This window comes from Strongylocentrotus purpuratus, unplaced genomic scaffold (assembly GCF_000002235.5).
Source record: "Strongylocentrotus purpuratus isolate Spur 01 unplaced genomic scaffold, Spur_5.0 spur5_scaffold_20, whole genome shotgun sequence".
Lineage (NCBI taxonomy): Eukaryota > Metazoa > Echinodermata > Echinoidea > Camarodonta > Strongylocentrotidae > Strongylocentrotus > Strongylocentrotus purpuratus.
In genome coordinates, this window is record NW_022145606.1 from 6,187,313 (window position 1) to 6,201,933 (window position 14,621).

General features: G+C 35.1%; 1 protein-coding gene across 1 annotated transcript; it reads right to left on the minus strand.

The window, feature by feature from the left end:
- Positions 1-2,972: 2,972 nt before the first annotated feature.
- On the minus strand, positions 2,973-10,438 carry LOC105447559. The gene is made up of 4 exons (XM_030994070.1): positions 10,240-10,438; positions 8,172-8,419; positions 6,122-6,250; positions 2,973-3,225 (listed from the first exon to the last, which is right to left on the minus strand). The coding sequence occupies exons 1-4, from the start codon at positions 10,244-10,246 to the stop codon at positions 3,079-3,081; spliced, it is 531 nt and encodes a 176-aa protein (XP_030849930.1). The 5' UTR covers positions 10,247-10,438; the 3' UTR covers positions 2,973-3,078.
- Positions 10,439-14,621: the final 4,183 nt, after the last annotated feature.

The window sequence follows — 14,621 nt, forward strand, 5'->3', positions numbered from 1 at the left end:
TGAGAGGGCCTTCGGTCCTGGAAAGCGCTATAGAAGAACTAGCTATTATTATTATTATTAACAAAAAGACGATACAAACTATCGCAGATAGAATTCATACAAAGGTGTTTGGATTGAAGAAAATAAAAAAAATCTAATTGCTGAAAACTTCGTTAACAAACTGATTCTTTTTCACCCATTGATCGCCAATAACTAGTGCACAATATTTAATTATATAATATTGGATGGCTTTGAGTGTGAAACAAGAGTGGAAACAAGAATATATTGCTTGAGCTATGAAAATATTGGATAAGTCAAAGACGAGTGACATATAATAACGTAATAGCGAGAGCAATATGTTTTTGTATTATACGAAAACAAAGCCATATAATGTTGTATTATTATCTATATCAGGCTGACTAGCGAGATAACAAAATTTGACTTACCACAATAAAAATGGCTTTGTTTTCTGATAACTGAGCAATACGAAAACAAGATATTAAGTACACTGATTTATTGTACCACTTGGAAGCCTTATTATAGATAACTATATAATATACATAACACTTTCAATGGTTGGGGGTGATCATAACATGTAATTATAATTTTGGTAGAAGCTTAAATTTCATATCGACTATAATATTATTGCATATGACTTAATATAATTGATATACAATAATAAGTGTATTATATACAGTAACCTTATTTCCTCGACTTTATGATACCATTATAATAAACTCGCTTGGTTTCTTTAATAAATATGCAGCATGTCTGCTTCATATTCTCACGTATCTCATACGTAATAAACAATACATTGTCAGAAATAGTGGTAGTAGTAGTAGCAGTAGTTGTAGTAGTAATAATAGTAGTAATAGTAGAAGGAAGAGGAGTTGTTGTTGTAGTAGTACTACTAGTAGTAGTGATAGTAGTATTAGTAGTAGTAAATAAGGGTTTATTGGATAATTCACTAAATTAGGAAATCATGTATAAAGTAAAAATGACAAAGTAAATAATTATTTTGAATGAATAAGCTATGCGTCTAGGTTCAGGTAAATGAAATGCGCAAAATAAGTATGAATATACCAAAAGTATTATCGGAAAATAATTGATCAAATTAATTTATTAAAATTATGACACCATCGTCATCATTATTACCAGCATCAGATAACAATAATGGTAATGATAATGATATACAGTAAACTTAAAGATAATGTACAGTAATATTATTAACAACGATGATATGAATTGCATTTTTGTAGCGCTAAATACAAAAGGTTCTAATTGCTTTACACAATAATTGTGTAAAATTAACAAAAGTCATGAAGTGAAATAAATATTAACATCAAAGACATGCTTAAAGACAATAAATTGAATTGACGAATTTACGTTCTTCACCCAATAGTACAAAGCATAGACGAATACAAGGTGATTAAAATGGAAATTTTTGCCTTCGAAGTAACAATAAACGATTACAATTTCTTCTCTTTTCTATTTCCCCTTCTCTTTAAATTAAGATGAGATACATATTGAATAGAATGAGGAAGACAATTAAAGACAAAAACACCGAAGTCCTAAAGACTTTCTAGAATTCTCCTAATGTCAATAACAAGTAATAACAAGCGATTACAATTACATATTATGAAAGACATGATCAATACATTTTTCATTTTATCTATCTTTTTATTGATTCCCTCCACTTTAAATGTAAAGAACACACATGAATATAGCGAGGAAGGCAAGGTAAAGAACTAACCCGAAACCTCAGAGACCTCCATGAAATCTAGTACCCAATTTAAATAGAAAGTAACAATAAACGATGGCAATTACATATTACTAAAGATATGAATGAAAATAAAAATCAAGTACCCAATTTAAGTAGGAAGTAACAATAAACGATTGCAATTACATATTCTAGTTCTGGTGGGCTACTACATAAACTCCTCAGCTGGGATGTAACATGCAGGCGCAGTCGACTGAGCAGAGCATACGTAATTTTTAAAGTGGGCCCTAGCAATTATTTCACCCATGTTGAAGTTATCTTTGAAGGCCCCGAAGATTGGGGGCGTTTCTAACATGGGTCGGGAGAATGTCCCATTCGGGAATGTACTAGGATATAACAGAGGTGTCGTGGTCCAGTGGATATGTCACCGGACTGTGGATCACAAGGTTCGCGGTTCGAGTCCCGCCGCGGCTTAATGTCAATTGGCAAGACATTGATCTACATTTGCCACTCTCCACCCAGGTGTTAAAATGGGTACCCGGTAGGATGCGGAAGTTAATGTGGTTGGATTAGCAAGTGGCGCTTGTAAAATGGCGACTAGCTGGAATGCTCCCCAGGGAGTGGAAAATGTGCTTACATTAAATGTGCTTACCCCCAAACAAGCTAAAAAATAATGTGTTTTTACATGTTTCCTCCACTTTATATGAAGATAATACACATGAATGCAATAAGGAAGGCAAGGTGAAGAACAAACACCAAATACCTCCTAGAAATCGACCCAATTTGAATAGGAAGTAAAAGTAAACGATTGTAATTACTTGTTACAACAGACATGATCAATACATTTTGGGTGGTATTCTCGAAAGCGGACTAACTTTAGTCTATGGTTTAATCCGCTGACTATGTATGAAATGCCAAGTGTCCATATGAATATATTTTTGAATAATTTGATAAATGTCTCTAAATGACCATAATAAATTAATTATGTAATAGTCATATTGTTGTTTATCAATTATGTTATTACATTTTATTCTAAATTTAGTGACAGATTGAATTATTCAAAAACATATTCATATGGACACTTGGCATTCCTTACTCAGTCCGTGGAATAAACCATCGACTAAAGATAGTCCGCTTTCGAGAATACCACCCTTTAAATACCGTCAACACTTCTAGGCCAGAAGGGATTAGACCACACAGCGAGGTCACTGACAGGTGGCTATCTCATTAACTCAGCTCTCAACTAACATAAGCAAAAGAGGATCATGGGGGACCAACAGGCACTGATTGAGGAAGTTTTCTATATAGAGGGAGCAAGTAGCTACAAGTAGGACAGTGGGGCTTTGATTTTATCTCTCTTTTCATTTGTTTCCTTCACTTTAGATGAAGATGATACACATCCACATGATGACGACAATAACGTAGATAACACCCCCGCAGATCAGTCCCCAGTTGAACCATTTCTTGGCTGAGAGAGACGCTGCATTGGCCGCCTCGTAGTTGCCTTGAATATAAAAACTATCAACCTAGAGAATAGTAATGATAATAATAGCGATAATAATGAGAATAGTTATAATAATGCTAATAATAATAATAATAACGATAGTAGTATAATAATAATGTTAACAATAATAATAATGATAATAACGATACAAATAATATTAATGATAAAAATGATAATAAAGATTATATACCTTACTTAAGAAATCCAGCCATCTGATTGGTCAGAATTGCATTCATAAACTTTAACTATTCCTGTAAAATTCCCGGTAAAATTTCAAACCCATGTAATAGTAATAAAATAATAGTTCTAAAATTCCTGCAATATTCCAGTTACCATGGTTACCGGGAAAATAGTTCAGTCTTGGTGAAATACCGATAGGTTCACATGTTAAAAACTGGTTTGAGCGATCGAGGATACCGTACGTGTGCGAAGAATTGGTCGATATTTTTTAATACAACACAGCACAGAGCAGACGACGGTACGTACGGCATTCTCGGGCAAAATGGCTGAAGAAACTCTCCCAAGATTTAAACTTCTTGATGATGATCAAATGCAAGACTTGCTGACAACAAGAACATCAAAAGGGTACGTGAAATTCTCCATAATATATTGACAATAGATCTAGTAGTAGTGCTAAAATCCTTCCCATAGACTGTCATGAGTGCGCAATGCATAGGGATTGCACATATCCCTATGCATTGCGCACTCATGAGATTCAAACTAATATTGCTCGTGATCCTGAAAGTGATACTCAATAAGTGAGGTGCCATATGAAAGAGCAGGTTTTTCCCCATATTCGCCACAGGGCCGGCCCACTCCCAAAATTGTAAAAATATCTTCCTTAGACTAGAATCTAGATCTAGTCTACTCTCAAAGATACACTCAGTCATAGTCGTAAAAAACAACCGTGCAGATAAACTAGAGAAAGGTCAAGGTGGTGTCATATGTTGAATTTTTTTTTTCCGGCATATAAAAGTATTAATGACTGCTTTGATATTCGAGAAATAGTTGTTTTTGTAACGCTCGAGGGCTATTGCCCTCGGCACACCTCGGGCAATAGCACAATATTGTAACCTTCCCTTGAGCGTATAAAAACAACTATTTCACTCAAAGCAGTCATTAATACTATATTATAATAGCTTGGTAATTTGTGCTTTTACTTAAACCCCCCAGCAGTTGCCAAGTACCCATAGGCACCTTGGTGGAGAGTGGCAAATGTGGATTTAATATCTTGCCAAAGGACGTTATGGATAGGCTAGGATTCGACATCTCCTCTTCGATATGTACCTACGGCAGGGGGGGGGGGGTCGAACCCCTCCATTTCCTTTTATATGTGTGTGTATTGGAGAACCCCCCTCTTAATTGAAGACAAAAAATATGCTAAAGGGTGACCAAAAAAGGTGACCTTACCCCCCCCCCCCCCCCGCTTATTCACCGTCTGGCTGAGTCGTTGCAAAACTTTCGGCGCGATTTTCAAATTTTAACCCCCCCCCCCTCGAAAAAAATCATGCGTACGCCCCTGACCTATGGTTATGTTATGTTCCTTTGTTCGATTTTATTATTTAATAAAGTGATAATATGATGTACGGAGTACCTAATACGTTAGTGTATAACACTTTACAACAATCCAAACAAATAATAATTAACTTATCTGTGTATTTGCATACTATTTTTGAACTTTGGTCTTTCTCATCATGTTTATATTTAGAAAATATTTCAGGAAAAAACGGTGTGTTTGAGAGCAATGGTTTCTAGAACGAATTCTTAACCCGGTAATGGTAAGACTCCAATGACCAGACACCCCCCCCCTTTGCCTACATTGTTTAAAATGTAATATTATAACAATTTTGGGAATTAACCCTGATAAGCTACTTCGGCTTCTGTTTTTCCCCATCCAAAAACTAGTTGTCCATGTTTACTCATAATTTCTCCCTCGTGTTAAGTTCTTGTTTTGTATGTGTGCTTGTTCGTTCGTTTAAGAAGATATGTACATTGTTTTATTTTTTGCATGTTTTTTTTAATTTGTTTTACTTGAATGTTTCAACAAAGAAATGAAAAGTCTGGTCAATGATTTTGGCGTCCCATGAGGGGGCGGGGGATCGGGGGTGTCAGGTCTGACATACATGAGTATACAAATAATACACACCAGTGAGGGCATAAGTAAGAATTACCCACAAGGGGTACCTTTGGAACAATCTAACACGCCCGAGGTGATTGCCGAGGATGTTTGGACTGTTTTGAAGGTACCAAGTGTGGGTTATGGTACTAAATGATGCCCGAACAAAATGATGTGTATTATTTGTTTTATAAGATTATGTTTTATTTGTTTTAAAAAATAATGATTTCTAACATGATTTTGATAATGATCGGTCATTACCATTGGATAATGACCGGTCATTACCCAAATTACGCGCAATTACGCGTTAGGCAAAATATATGCCTAGTCACGTGTAGGCTTTCAACCAATCATTTGATTAGGATCCACGTCATCATCTTATAATTCTGTATAATTAACTCACATCCTGCCATAATGATGCATGCATGCTACCGTTAAAGTGCTTTGTACACGCGAGGAAGCCACCGCTTCGCTGCTTTTTGCATGCTTGCAAGCATTTGTAATAGCAGTTATTGTTCATGCCCATTGTATTGTGCCTTGTGTTTCGCACGTGCTATTGATAGTACCCCATCGCGTTAATTCTATCATCGGAAAATAAACTTGGCACTGGGGGATTTGTGGCTTGGCACAATGGGGATTAGCCCTGTGGCAGGATAATAGTTAATGAGACATGATTTCACCTGTGAGCCTTTCACGATACCAAAAGGGGGGAGGGGGGGGGGGGGGGAGGGGGGGGGGGGGGGTGGGGGGTGTCAGGTCTGACAAACATGAGTTTTGAATAATTAATGAGACATGATTTTACCTGTGAGCCTTTCACGATACCGATGATTCCAAAGATAAGACAGCAGAAGAGCAGCGTCATGACGTTATGAATGATGAAACTCTGTGGCCTGGGTGGGCCTTGTCTGGTGATCATGGTAGTGACTGGTACCTGGAAAGAGAAAAGAGAGGCGTGGATTGGATTGGATTGGTTTTCTTCTGTATTTTACAGTGCGTATGACAAAAGTGAGCCCAAATTGTTGTCACTGACAGGTGCTTATTATTCAGCTCTCAATTAACATAAGAAAGAAGGGTCCTTGGGGACCAACGGTCACCGATTAGGTATTGGCTGCTAAAGAGAGGGCGCAAGTAGCTAAAATTAGTGCATTGGGGATTTAAGAAGTTATAACCAATATTACTTTAAAAATTGTTTTCATGATGAAGAGTAATTTGTTTTCTGTTCAATGAAACCCTATTCACAATATTTCTGCCACGGCTAAATGAGCAACGGTTTCTTCAAAAACCGTTGTCAAAATCGCCTTTAAGGAACCAATGTGGGCAAGGCCATATTCATGTGCTTCTTTGGTTTTATATATTTTTATAAGTAAAATTATGCTTCGTGCATCAGTGCTTTATGGTTTAAAATATTAAAATGTATCGAGGCTTTCACAGAACCTTGTTTCAATCTAAAAAATAACCTTATTTTTTTTTTAAACAGCCTACTTCTTGTCTCATGATATCTAAGTTTTCTCCCTTCCCTTGTCCACTGCGGACGCGTAAGGAGTATACAGTGTTTATCTCGAATAACGTATGTAAACTCAAAGGATACTAAACCTAAATGCAAAAAATAGCACATACAATGACAAATGTCAAATAATAAACATCAGATTTTCGTTACCAAATAGATAACATCCCAAATAAAGGCTACTCGATGAGAAGGTTAACTTAAACAAGCGAAGCGAATAAAGTCAAGATCGTATTTATCCTAACCAAGAGAATATTATGAATTGTGCTCGTAATAAGCATTTCCTTGGGTATGAGTTGATATTAGCACCTTTTTTCTTTCAACTGCCTGATATTCAATGTAAACAAGTGAGCAGTTGTTTTTGGAATGAGATTACATAGACGTATTGGCTTTTGACCCGCATTCATTACTAAAGCCCAAAGTTGGTACAAAAGGGTTTCGACAGTACTTTGTAAGAAGCCTGCTCTTCAGTCATCCTTGGCAGCACAATTATGAAAATGAATTCATTATAAATTGTTGAGATTATGAGATTATAACTCTTTATTTAGAAGCTACCGAAGTCGGGTATACTTTTTTGTGTATATAAATATGAACAAGGATTGTCGGTAGCATTCCAAACATAAAATAACTAAATGTTACTTGACACTAAATCATAAATAAGCAAATATACATAACAATTATTATAAAAACAAAATGAAAATATAATTGTCAAAGTATTTAAATCACAAAACTTTATAAGATTGTAAGCATGATGTTTTAAACCAAAGATAATCAAATGTATATTTTGAAATGTGAATCAATTCAATTGATATCAAATATACCTGAGCTTTAGATTGTCGTTAAATAATTTTGATATAAGAATAAAAAATACAAATCAAAATACGAAAAAAAAGAATAAGAACATTAAATAAATGTTTCTCGGTGAAATTGAACGAATAGAAAAGACTGTATCAGTTTTTGAAGTTATTAGATAACATTTTTTTTTTTAAACGATAAGGGGTTATATATTTGTATCAAATAGAATAAATCCTTTACATTTTTATCCAGTAACCTAACATTGACTTTACATTGAAGTTGAGAACGTGAATCAAGCATCCAACTCCTCGTATCAATTTGAAAACCAACTTTATTTTTCTTGGGGTGGGGGCTTGCGACATGAGTCATTATACGTCTTATAATAAGATTTGGTTATCTTGTCTAATGGACCATAATATACTTACTGCAAAATTATATGTATTAAAATTCAAAGTAGATTAATGTATTTTCGCGTATATAGATCAATGCCTTGTGAAAGGACATGAGCGAATGTGATCCATATATGGAGTGTAGTATGAAGATGTCTACCTACCCCGACAGTCATTGTTTGTACCATTGGAGCAGAACTATATGACGGGGGAGCATCTCCATTCATCGGAGCGGTTGGCCCTGCGGGATAAGCTGCGTTGCCGTATGCTGCGTTGCCGTATGCCGCATTGCCGTATGCCGCATTGCCATATGCCGCGTTGGTCGCAGGCGGGACGTATGTCGGGTTGGTAGGCGGGACGTACGCCCCGTTGGTGCCATCGGTAGATGGGTCGTACGGGTTAACTTTGGTTTCTACATTTCAGATAGAAGGAAGAGGAGAGGGACAGAAAGAGAAAGGGGTGACATAAAAAAACAAAACGTCCGTTAAATTTAGATTATACTGTTTGTAGAAATATTGTATAAAGATTTCCATCTAACCTAAATCTACAAAACCAAACAAACAAAAATCAGCACCTTTGAAATACCTTATTAAAATCTCTGCATTATTGGTTTACCACTTGCAATATTTCATTCTATGTATTTTTAAATTTTGCTTCTAAAGTGTGAACAATTCAATCATTTTTTAATAAATGTAATGCTTCCTGGGAGAAATTTCAATAGTTTAAACATATGATGACCAGTGATGGCCTGGTGGTAGAGTCGCTGCCCGGCAAGCAGTAGATGGCAGGTTCAAATCCCGCTGGTTCCAATATTTTTCCTGACTTGTTTTTCAATTACAGATCGATCAATCGATCTTATTTACTGGGGGTAAGCTACAAATATGTTTAAACTATTCCAATTCAATCATTGTCTGCCAATTTATTTTGTAATATACCATGATTAAATAAAAACAAATCAATTTACATTAAAATTAATCTTTTCGATTGATACCCAGGATTTTTTACGTTTGAAAACTATCCCCTCCCAATACCAACTTGATAAAGTAAATATACAATTATAATAGTGATTCGTGATATTAATCTGATAATAATTTGATTGGTTTATTTGCGGCTTTCCTCGTAGGGACTGTCCATGTTACAAGCTGTCAACATTTCATCTGTTGATTCCTAAACTGGCTATTTAAAAAAATGAAAAAATCATAGGTTTTTATTCATTTCTCTTATCATTTATAACATTGTATACAAAATAACAAAATAATCTTCACATAGGTCTAAATAAATTTGCAAGTTAACGTTTACATTTTAATACAAGGTTACAAAGAAAGTTACACATTTACAGATGAAAAATATTATCATAACAAAATCATATTTTCACAATTTAAACAAATTGCAAATGAAGTTTGTACTTTTTTCTTTGACCAGTTTGCGTATAAATTTCAAATTATTTCTTTTCTTTCCCACATTTTGTTTTCCTGTTAAATTTCCTTCAGAGAAAAAAAGAAGGGTTATGATATAACACAACAAAATTATAAAAAGAAAAAGAAAAAAAGCTAGAGAACACCTACTACCCCCGCCCCACACAATATTATAACACATAACCGCATAAAGTACAACAGTATACAAAACACACACCAACATAGAACGAACAAACAAACAAAAGAAAAAGAAAAAGAAAAGAAGAAAAGAAGAAGATAGAAGAAAAAAAAGAAGCAAGGGTAGAGAAGAGAGGAGGGTCTAAAAGTTGTATATTGAGAAAAATTAAAAACAGAAAACATTTATTCTAAACTTTCCAAGGCTTCCCATTCCCTTAAATGAATTGAAAGGGTGTCTCTTTCCAATAAAAGTTTTTCTCTTCATTTCTATTTTTCAATAATCTATATTCTATTTCTATTGCTTTTGGAGGGTTTCCCTTCTCTCTACTGTTGAACATCATAAATTTAATCGAAATCAAAATGTGGTTCAATAATTGCTCTGTTTTTAAGCACTGTCATCTATTCCTATATAAATTTCGTTCCAGGATAATTTCTTCAGAATTGGTAAATTAAGTCTATCTGCACATCCCCCCAGACTTCCTTTACCTTATTACATTCAAAGAATACATGTTGATATGAATGGCTATGGTTCGCGATTGCACAATATATACAAATGTTCCAAGAAAAAAATAGTTAATACACATGTGTAATAATAATTCACGATGCTAATCTAAAATGATCAAGACACTATATAGCTTACCGGCCATTGCTATCACTTCTTCAGTTCTGGTCAAATCTCTTTTTTTTCACAAATATAAGCTATCCCGAGTCTAGAGTTACAGATAGGTCCAAATCCACCAAACTGTTCACTTGAAGTAATATTTATTATAAAGTGTTTTAAAGATGACTACTTTTGTTTTTCACAGCCTCCGATTTGAATCTTTATGAGCCTAACGAACGTGTCCTTCACCGAGTAAATGTCCTCTGTTTGATGGTACTGCGCTCTTTATACACACTCCTACCGACGAGTATCAGGAGAGAAACGTCATAATTAATATTCTTATCTAGTTGACGTTCTTGCGTCTCACCCCAAAATGAAACAATGCTATCTCGTCGATGTACTTGACATTGGAACAACCATACACGTCTGCATCGAAACTACCAATGACGTAGAATTCATATTTTCAGGTGAGACTGGAAAGGGTTGAATGGTTGACATTGTTGTTGTCGTTGTTGTTGTTGTTGTTGTGGGATGCCTAACTTTACGCATGTAGGCCCAATGTATTAGCGAGGGATGAAAGCAAATGTAGTTTTATACTTGTCAGACTAATAATAATAATAATAATAATAATATTTAATTTTTATTTAGCGCTTAATACAAATACCTCTAAGCGCTTTACAAATATATTATTACCCCGGTCATTGGATTCAGTGCTTGCCCGCACACACTGTGTGCACAATCTCCACTCCCTGGGGAGCATTCCAGCCGGGCGTTACTTGACGCTCACTAGCTGTTTGACCAACAATGACGGCCGCATCCTACCGGGTACCCATTTGACACCTGGGTGGAGAGTAGCAAATGCAGGTTAATATCTTGCCATAGGATATTAGTGCCGTGTCGGGATTCGAACCCTCGACCTTCGCATCTCCAGTCAATACATGGCAATGATCGGTTTACAGTGTTAATATATAACGCAATCATCGTTTTATCATGTTGCAGCTGTTAATTTGCCTATTTCAAAGTTTTTGTAGGGGCTCATAATAAAAAGGAGTATCGAAATTCGTTGCTAGTTAGGGCCAGGTACCCCCTCCCATGTTACATATCGGGTACTAACGATCTATATTAGCTAGTTTGAGTTCATTGACAGATATAGAGAGAGAGAGAGAAACAGAGGGGAGTCTCAATTACTCAATTCTGCTTTTTTAACCTACTAAGATTATTCCTTCACTCTACCGCCTACCAACCATCTTTCAAAAAATAAATAATTTTCTTTTTTTCCAGAGAACCCTCATCAGTTTCAATGTTCTTCCTGATGGCCCTGCACGTAATACTTCATCAGCAATTGACAAGTACCCATTTACACCTGGGTTTAGGGCGACAAATATGGATTATTGCTCTTAGCTTGACCGTGATTCGAACCCTCAACCCTTGCATTAAGGTTCAAATGAATGAACCACTATACCACCACACCACTACTTCATCATTAAACTGTGGACATACTAATACTGGATACGTATATGGCACGCACAGATATTCCACGTATAAAGATAATTCATTACAATGACACGACAGTTATGTTAATTTCTATATGGTGCGTAGGTCGGTCACTAATTATGCATTGTTTGCATACGTTGTTAATAATTTACAATGCTTACAAAGGTTAATTTTTACACCTTGTAACCTAGTTTTTTTTCCAATTGTTTATGATTTAAGAACACAAACACGGTATATTGACTCTTGCCAATACAGTTAGAATAGTTTTCTTTGCATATTTTTTTATGGAACGATTCTAACAATAAGGCATAATATTGATAGATAAAGTTAAAATCTTCTACGAACTTATAGATTACTCTAAAGAACCATAAAGATTGCTCAAGAAATTTTTGAGAAGATTTATACATTTATCTGCCATTTGGAACGATCATTACAGGAATGATTCTTCATCGATTTTTCAGATAATTTAACAACAGCATTATTTTAAACAAAGCTTCATGAACACTAGGTTGACTTCGAAAGATTGTCCTCATGTCTTCTGTTAACTCTGGCTTGCACTAAACATTGGGGGGGGGGGGCGCTTTATTCATTGAGAGTTACTTCCTGTTTTCAAAGTATTTTCCTGCACTCAGTTTTCAGAAGTTGTGTCTGACCATGGACCTATTACGGATGGACATTCAACGTGATTCTTTCTTTGATCCAATGATAGTCGCCGCCTTCTGATTATGTGCATCTTAATGAGAACATTCAGCTGTTTTAACAATAACGACTGCGTAAGCATTTTTGGTCATTGACAAAGGAGCAGTTTCCCTCTCTTGGGTTTTGTTTGGATGGTGTGCTCTGTAAGAGTGTTTCTTCAATGAAAGTATCCCCAATGGGGAGCAGCAAAGTTGAAAAGCAGACTATTTTGGTGATATGAAATGTATTATTACTGATTCGCACACTTTCGCACACACCCATGACCTTATAAAACAGTTAGAAGGCCATGATCTTTATAAGCCCTGTGCGTTGTAACTCTGGAATATTATGAGGAAATAGGGGGAAACGGGATTTTAAATCACAACCCCAAAATCCAAAAATAACCTCTATCTGGTAATATCAACATGTTTTTCAAAAAAAAATACATGTACAGTACACGGAACAACAATTTCCGATTATAAGCCAGAACTGCACATCTATTTTCCATGATTTAGGCGAGTAATTATCTTCTGCACATGTAGATTAACATGTATAAAATCACTATCTTGATTCTGTCCCGGCTTTTTGCCGGCGACCATCATGCGACAAAAGGGAAGAAACATGTACGGAATGTTATTGAGACGACATTGACGGAGACAATCACAATGAATTAGTTAAGAAAACCATGAATGTCCATCCGTAATAGGTCCATGGTCTGACTGTACATGCCTGAGATAAATGAAGATTATGGAATAGTTGTATTGATGCAAATATGACAATAAATAACTTAATTTGATGCATTAAAACAGACACACGCGAAACTTGTAAGATGTTACTCTAAAACGACTATCTGAAGCATTTTTTTTTTAATTCTTAAAAAAAAAGAAGTTTTTAATTGAAACAGTTCTCATAGATAACAATAATGTTTTCGTTTAGACAATGAATAGTGAGCAAATAATTACCGTTGGTGAAGGTGAAGGGACAAACTATCACTTCCGAGGCGATCTGGATGTAGCTTTCTTTCCGAAGCGAATCTGAGGAAAGATAGCGTATACATTCAGATTTCCAAGGAAGTGATAGTTTGCCTTCGCCTGAAACCACAGGGTGATTTTGTTGTTGGTTATATTCCACGTTGGTAATATTCACTGGTAGGGCCTACCACAGTGTACGAGTGTACGATACGTACTATACATGCAGTACATACGTATGTATTTAAAAGCAATTTATAACATTAAATTTGTAATTCGCGCCACATCACCGCGGTTGGACGTGGTCGCTTGCTGCGTTGAAGATAGTACACAGTGCAACGCACTTTCACTGAAGATAGTTCCCTAGTGTAACGAACTTTTCTTCTCCCATCAATGGTGGGCGAAACTATGTGTCATCAAGTGATTAACTTTTGACCAATCGTCGAGCAAGATGCTTAGTATGATGATTATAATAAAATATAATCTACTCGTTAAATCATCAACTAAAATTACTTAACAACATATATCCGCCAATTCTTATTATGAAGATCGAGTCGATTTTTTTTTAAAGCAATTATACGTTCCATATTTTCTAACTGTTTAGGAGCCCGTAGAAAAAAAAATGGTGGAATAATGTTTTACAAGTAAATATACAATATTTTGCAAAAATAATAACTGTATTGACAAAATAGAAATGATTGGTTATAAGAGTACAACATTTAAAAAAAAAAATCGCCATCTGTAAACAAAACATTTCGTATATGTTTTTGTTTTAACCATAACAATGTAACATTCCAAAAAGTTCGTACTTTTTCACAATTTAGAAATAAATAAACTAACTTCTGTTCATGATTTTTACAAAAACTACACATTGAAGAAGTACTTACACTTATTTTGTAAAGAAAACTTTGTGTTGCAATATTTCCATGAATAAGTTATAATTAAAATTGGAAAATTTTCATTTCATTATTCATTTATCCGGTTATTTTTTTTTCTGAGATATTTGCTGATAATTTTAAAATTTTACGGAAATCGTTCAATAAAGTATCTACGCAATTTATCAAAGAACTTTCCTTTTCAAATTGTCCATGTTTCAGAATATTTTCCAGTTACTAGGTTAGGCGGAAAACTTAATAGTATAACATAAATGAACCTGACAGAAAACTCATTCGACTTTCAATGAGGAACATATCCTTAACATATATCATATCAGAATTGAAACATCCAATATTGAGAGATTTTCGGTCTACCAGTATATGAGATTTTAGGCGAAGTGATTGG

Excerpts from the sequence above, each read along its gene's own strand:
- LOC105447559 (XM_030994070.1), bottom strand. Across the intron at positions 6,251-8,171 it reads TACAAACAATGACTGTCGGG|GTACCAGTCACTACCATGAT; the intron begins GTAGGTAGACAT and ends TTCTCTTTCCAG. Across the intron at positions 3,226-6,121 it reads GTATCGTGAAAGGCTCACAG|GTTGATAGTTTTTATATTCA; the intron begins GTAAAATCATGT and ends ACTATTCTCTAG.